The sequence below is a fragment of the Rhipicephalus sanguineus genome, unplaced genomic scaffold, assembly GCF_013339695.2.
Source record: "Rhipicephalus sanguineus isolate Rsan-2018 unplaced genomic scaffold, BIME_Rsan_1.4 Seq591, whole genome shotgun sequence".
Classification (NCBI taxonomy): domain Eukaryota; kingdom Metazoa; phylum Arthropoda; class Arachnida; order Ixodida; family Ixodidae; genus Rhipicephalus; species Rhipicephalus sanguineus.
Genome location: NW_023615580.1, coordinates 92748 through 100001, shown reverse-complemented (window position 1 = coordinate 100001; position 7254 = coordinate 92748). Strand labels below are relative to the sequence as shown.

The 7254-nt window shown below is 46.2% G+C and overlaps 1 protein-coding gene across 1 annotated transcript; it reads left to right on the top strand.

Moving 5' to 3' along the window:
- Window positions 1-2935: 2935 nt before the first annotated feature.
- LOC119377864 (serine protease 33) lies at window positions 2936-6095 on the top strand (the record flags this gene model as incomplete). Its single annotated transcript, XM_037647163.2, is given in 3 exon segments — window positions 2936-3107; window positions 3797-3939; window positions 5889-6095. Coding segments are annotated over 3 exon segments (474 nt in total), but the record flags the coding sequence as incomplete, so codon positions are not given.
- Between the last annotated feature and the right edge of the window lie 1159 nt (window positions 6096-7254).

Sequence of the window (7254 nt, the reverse complement as noted above, 5' to 3'; positions counted from 1 at the left end):
GTTCGCAGAGGGGATGCACGGAGGCGCTATTACGTGCTTCCGGCCATGTTGATTCAGCGTGGCACGAAAAAGAAGCGGCCTGACAATGGAGCCCTGGGCAGGTGAAGCTAACGCGTGGCAGGAGTAATGCGAAAGAAAGATATTGAGATCTAGGAGCATGCCACAGGTAATCTATCTCATTTTTGTGGCAGCCCTATTGACGGAGCACCGACGCATTGTTAACCTGGGTGATTGCACTCCGCGGCCTCAATTACAGAGGGCACCGATTACCGGTTATCAATTCACCCAGGCCTAGTTAGAGATACCTTAATCGAACAATATTATCTCTAAGTGGGGTACTTGAACTGCCTTCGTGTACTTTTCTTATGTTGTTCTTCTCCTGCATTTGCTTTATGTATGTATGTATGTATGTATGTATGTATGTATGTATGTATGTATGTATGTATGTATGTATGTATGTATGTATGTATGTATGTATGTATGTATGTATGTATGTATGTATGTATGTATGTATGTATTATGTATGTATGTATGCTCTTCTCGTGCGTTTGTTGTACGCATACATACATACATGCATGCATGCATGCATGCATGCATGCATGCATGCATGCATACATACATACATACATACATACATACATACATACATACATACATACATACATACATACATACATACATACATACATACATACATACATACATACATACATACATACATACATACATACATACATACATACATACATACATACATACATATAGTGGGGATGGAAGGAAACGCGAACATGCGGCATCTACATTCTCTGCTGTTTCGCATTTATTTTCACGAGGTTCTGGCCAGGATGGTGATAAAAACCAACTGAAGTCATCCATGATACAATTAGGAAGCATCTAACATCTTTTTATCGCCACCAAGGTCAAAGCGTGATGAAAACAACGCGCCGCACTGTTTCTTTCCATCCTCCCTGTACGTCCGTCCGTCCGTCAGTCCATGCATCCATCATCTTATTATACGTCAATCTATATGCAGATATTAGTGTTGCCCGCTATCCAAAGCTCATTAATTGCATCGAGCCAGAGCTCATATTATCCACGCAGTTGCTCGTGACGGCAAAACTACACTGCCTAAATACGAAGGCCCCTACCGTGTCGTCGAGTACACATCCCCGGTCAACTACCTGATCGAGCCCATGGAACCATCCTCGGACATGCGCCGTCGAGGGCGCGACATTGTCAAAGTGGAGCGCCTCAAGGCCTGCTATGACGCGCTCATAGTGACAAGTTAGGTCGCCGGGCGGCTCCCTTTTCGTACCTGCGGTAATTGTAGCGAAGCCTTGGAACTTAGTAATGGGTTGCGCTCTCCAGCGCCTTCTAGTGGGTCGTACTCTTTGGTTCCTCCTAAAGGACGCCGCTCGCCCTAAGAGCCCGTGCTTTGCCGTGACTGTCGCCATTGCGCATCGTTGCTGAGTACCGGCAAATAAACACCTCAACAATTATCTGAATATTTCCGTCTCGAAAGTGGCCTTTCAGTTGTTAAGCCTCCAGCATCCTGGTCTTTCAGGTGGACTTGGCAGTTAGGCGCACCAACTGCTCTTCGCGTTCTATTATTAACTCTGCGAAGTTTCCCGAACAACGAAAAAATGACGCTTAAAAACAAGGCCAGAGCAGGAAGGGCGGTTCCCATGAGCGTGCTTTGCCAAGAAACGCGTCTTATTGAGGAAATAAACAGGCCTCGTATATGCGTAAGCACAAGCAAGTTACTGGACGCAGAAACTTACGGTCCGCTGCTAATCACATGCCGTCAACAAAACTGCGGCATGCAAAAGCCGCGAGGAGAACATGAATGCATAAGGTTGCCTTTACTTCGGCACGTATGGCACACATCGTGTATTCTCATTGTCTATTCTTTAGTGCCGATTTTCGGGGAACGTAACACTCCATTTTATTAAATATGTGCGTTTATATTCATAGGGCGTTTCAACGAACAAAATGTCTCTAAACAATTGACTACGAGTGTTAGTTTAAGCGAATAGCCGAACGCTTAGCTGTTCGCGTTAATAAAGCAGCGCTACTCTTGAGGACTTATGTTCATTGCAGTGAGGATATTTAGCTTGGATTCAATGTTTCATTGCGTAATCACGTACTGAACAGAGCCGTTAATCAGCACATCTGTATCTGTTATATATAGTGCATAAGCATAGCAATTAATAAAAGCCAATTCTTCGTGCATATTTGTGGGTATCTATCTATCTATCTATCTATCTATCTATCTATCTATCTATCTATCTATCTATCTATCTATCTATCTATCTATCTATCTATCTATCTATCTATCTATCTATCTATCTATCTATCTATCTATCTATCTATCTATCTATCTATCTATCTATCTATCTATCTATCTATCTATCTATCTATCTATCTATCTATCTATCTATCTATCTATCTATCTATCTATCTATCTATCTATCTATCTATCTATCTATCTAATTTAACAATGTGTTCGTACATGTGTCCGTGCAGCCGTGCTAATTTACCGGCAGCATGGATAAAAATTGTGGAGGCTTTTCCAATAAGCTACTAACAACACGCGAGGCCTTTTATTAGAGCGAAAGCTCTACTACGCTATGTCTTCCGAGGTCATTCATTGCGTCGCAATGACCATGTGCCGTCGCAGCGCCAGCCACCAGGGCGTAAATGTGGCGGGCGTGACGTCACGCCACGTGTGGTCCACTGCGGAGATGCGTCTGCGCTCGCTCGGAGCCCTTTGCAAAACCAAGCCAAACATATATTTCGCTCGTGACAATGTGGTTTACAAGAGTTAAACCTCAGCCAACATTTATGACCTTTTTCTTTAAAACGTGGGTCATGTTTGTTGCAACGCCTGGTATGCATGTACCATTAAAGATTGTTCGGCTGTTCTTCGCTGCAGCACACAACACCGTGGCTCTGGCGGAAGGAGCACGACCTGGCCCTGATCGAACTGAACGCACCCGTCCCGGAATCAGAGTCCGTGCAGCCCGTGTGCTTACCTGTTGATCCCGACTACTGGCCGGCCAAGGGAACGCTATGCCGCGTCGCCGGCTGGGGAGTCACCCTAGACCGTAAGTTGAAACGGCGGCCATAAAACGCTGGCTTCACTTTTTCCGGCCAAGGGTTTCTGGACCGCACACTATAAACTCCGCGTTCTCGATTGTCAACTTGGACGGCGCTTTTTTCGTATGTCTTGAATACTCTATCTTGAACGTGATGCCAGACCTTTCCCATCTTAGAGTTATGACGTTCCGCGATGACGTCATAATTATGTCATCACTGACTTAATGATGTCATCGGCTGTCGTCGCTTGGTCAAAAGTGAACCGATCACGCAGGCGCTGCAACACTGGATGTGTTGCAACACCGAATAATCGCGAAACTGTTCACCTGCCAAAAGAACAAGCGAAAATGTAATGACGTTTCGGCTGTCCATATGGGAGCCTTGTTCACGGGTTGCCGTCAAACTTTGCATTTCATCGGGTGAAGTGTAGAAAGCTTAGAAGGGGAGAGAGGGAGAGCGCAGTTGACTGAGAATGTCAAAGTAGGTTAAATTTTGTCTCGTGAGAACATACGCTTTCCTCATGGTCTTTCCTTAGCACTAACTAATGGGGCTGCGAAGTTTTCACGCTTCTTGTGGATGACATAGGAGATGTACACAAACTTCTGTCACACACTGTCGCCTCTGTATTGCAATGTCTGCGACACAACCGCCATCTGCACACTTTCTGATGTTAAAACACTTGGCAACCCTTTTTCAGCGACCCAGAGCCGCCATTTTCTGCGAGAGGTGGCGCTCCCCGTGGTGGACCGCAAGCAGTGTCAGGCCTGGTTCACGGACCGCGAGATCGGACAGACGCAACTGTGCGCGGGCTACGAGCGCGGCGCCCGGGATGCCTGCACGGTGAGGCGCGCACGACATTGCCTCGAAGATGCTGGGACAGATTCTGTTTCATTGTTCCTGCATCAGTTGCTCCGCTGTGTACACGGTTCAAAACAGCGTGTGGCGTACAGGGAACGCATGCGCGTAGGCCTGTTTTTGTATATATCAGGCGCTCAAGATTTATTCTGCAGTAGTGATGTGGCGTGTTGTATAACGAGTGAATATAATACAGCCTTTGCAACTGTTGCCTTGACAAAGCATCTGTAGAGTTTTCTGTTTCGGACAGGAATGATGTGCTTTGAAGAGAGGATAGGGAGATGTCACGTCTTATATACGGTGTTGGGGTTGGGTATATTCAATTATGGTATTTACTGATGGCGAGTAAACGCGTATGTGTTATACAACGCAGCTTATGTCATGCAATTGGTATAAGACCCTATACTTATGGCCAGACTATGTACATCACGTACAGAGAATGTTCGCAACTTAGGACAATTTTCGATGCACCTTGAAAGAAACCACACGTGCGCGACCAGTCTCTGCAATGAACTTTTTAAGTATACCGACCAGCTTCGAACTCATACTGGCTAAAATGCAGTACTTAATTCTGCGCTTGCTCAGCGTAACCTGTGCGGAGCGTTTGCACGGGGATCATCCTACGTTCGGAGTACGCACTTCTGTACCGTTTGTCGGAATCGTGCTAGAAGCTACGATTTGCCAGCAGGAATATTTCGCTCCCCAAATCTAGGTGAACCGAGATGGTGTGCAGATTGATGCCCACAGTATTGCCACAAACACTTATCTGTATTTTCATGTGACCGGCCTATTACACGTGTAATCACTTCTCGGCTCAGGCCGCGCCGGAATGTCTGGGAACCTTCCAGATTGTTTGACTTTTCTGATAAGATTGCGCGCGCGACGCGAGTATAGTCAAGTTTATTCGGGAACTATAGCGGGCGCCAACGGTAACGCTGCAATCTTCGATTCTGCATGTGACGTGTTTTACCAATGATCAGATTACTGACGACCGACGATTGTGCTCGACGCTATCTATGTGCTCAGTGTGTTACTTTCTTTTTTTGAGCACAGGGTCGCCCAATGAAGTGCTTAATCTTTATACCGGCGTCAATTCGTATTCTTCACCGTTACAAAGTGACTGTTCTTCTCCGATTCTTCTCGTGGCATGCGGATACACGTATGTCGAAATATACATGGCCTGCAAGTTAGCATACCTTGAGGGCTGCTACAGCGGCTTAATTTTTATATGCTTTCTTGCAAGCTTGCTTTAACATTGGCCTCCTAAACGGCAAAAACAACAACGAAAACGACGGCAGCATCGAGCACTACAATACAATTATTCGTGGATGTAACGCAGATTTGCGTAACTTATACATGGGACGATTGAAGGGCGTTATGAAATGCGTATTCACGCCCGCAGTCTAGAAATGTGACCGACGAAGAAACAGCATGTGCTTTTAGACTAAAGGGTTGACTGCTGTGCTACAGTGGATATTTACGCGCAAGCCTTAGCGGAAATCCACCCGAGAGTTTTGCCCAGTGTGAAAACTGCAGGAACAGCGGTGCTGCGGTTTTCCTGTCTTTCCCCTGTGGTTTTCTGTGATATATTTGGGGATATTTTGCGATTTTGGGTGGGTGTCTGTGAGTACGTTATATGCAGAGTAGAGGGGCACGGGAAACGACTTGCGGCAGTCCATGCCACAACCGCCCCTGCTACAGTGACTTTAGGCCCTGGTCACGCTCGAGCAGACCTTCCCTGTCTCACTGTGCGGCTACCGCTTCGTCCGCGACCGAAGTAGTTACGCCATCTATAGGTGTATCTTGGAACTGGAGCGTGACTACCTCTGACACTCATCTGTCGTCAGGCCCAGCCCTAGAACAGCTCCGCGTGTTAAAAACGCCGTGCCTCCTAACACGCAAGCAATATTTTAACGCCCTCCTTTTTTTTTCAGGGTGACAGCGGAGGACCCTTGGTGACGAGGAACGGAAGCCAGTGGATACTGGTGGGCGTCGTCTCCACCGGCGTCGGATGCGCCAAGCCGCGTCAGCCGGGCATCTACACGGCCGTGGCTCCGTACCTGTCTTGGATTAGTGAGGAGACCGGACTATGACTCACACCTACTCGTATCCATTCTATGCAATGACTTGGGAATGTTGTTTAGGCCCTGTCTCGTTGGTGTGCCCGGATGGGTGACACGACACAGTGAAATACGTGGTTGTGAATGGCGATAAACGACTGAGGATTCCGTGACCTGTAGATGTATAAGCGCCAAATACGTACTCTAAATTGGATGTTGGCGCAACTACGCCATGCATTTATTATTTCATATATTATTTAAGGGAACTTGTTGTTGGATAAGTTGATTGCGTATTCCAAATAGCATATCGGCCTAGCTAAGAAAATGTAGATTTTGGAAAAGGCAGAAAACTGCAGGAACGAAAAGACCAAGCGCCCTTCAACCCTTCTTGAAAATCTATATTTTCGAAAACTGCAGGAACGAAAAGACCAAGCGCCCTTCAACCCTTCTTGAAAATCTATATTTTCGTAGCTACGCCGATACTCTATTTGAACTATATACTCAACGAACTTGACCAACGACAAATTTTGCTCACTGATGACGTACCGTCTTACAGCGCTCAGTGCTATAGGCGCCGAAGGTAAGAAGCACCGGGGTCATTGAGTATGCCTAGGGCTTCGTGTTTTCGGAGTTCATTTTTCGTCAAATTCGAGGGGTGTTTTTCGGACCTTTTTTTTTTCTTCAAAAAGTAAGGTAAGAGAAATAGGGTAATGGAGAAAAAGTAGGAAGAAATAGGGAAAATAGGGTAAATTTAGGGTGTTTTCTGGCACCCTAGCAAATTTTCCAAGTGAGTTAGCAACATTTATATGCTGACATAAAAAGCCGGAAATGTTTCTCAAGGCACCTTGGCCGAGCGTAATTCCTCGTCCCCATGTGCGTCTGCATCTATCACTGATTCCCAAGACACGAAGCTGTTCAGCAAATCGTTCCTTGTGAGTCGATCCACAAAACTATTGTAGCGGGGTTGCAGCTATGACTGTGGTGAGGTGTGCGAAGAAGAGGCAGACGACGTGTCGGTGTTCTGAAAACACGCAACCGCCATCTTGATTGCTGGACTACTCCATACTGTAAATAAGTTAAATATATTCGTAACATTTTGGTGGAGGTGCTGGGTATCGATCCCAGTATCACCATAAACGGGTATGGGCCACAGAAATTGTGTAAATCCCGCTACTCACCACTGGTCCACTAAAGATGAAGAAGGCAACAGTTAGCCTAATATCTGGCTGCGAAACGACGG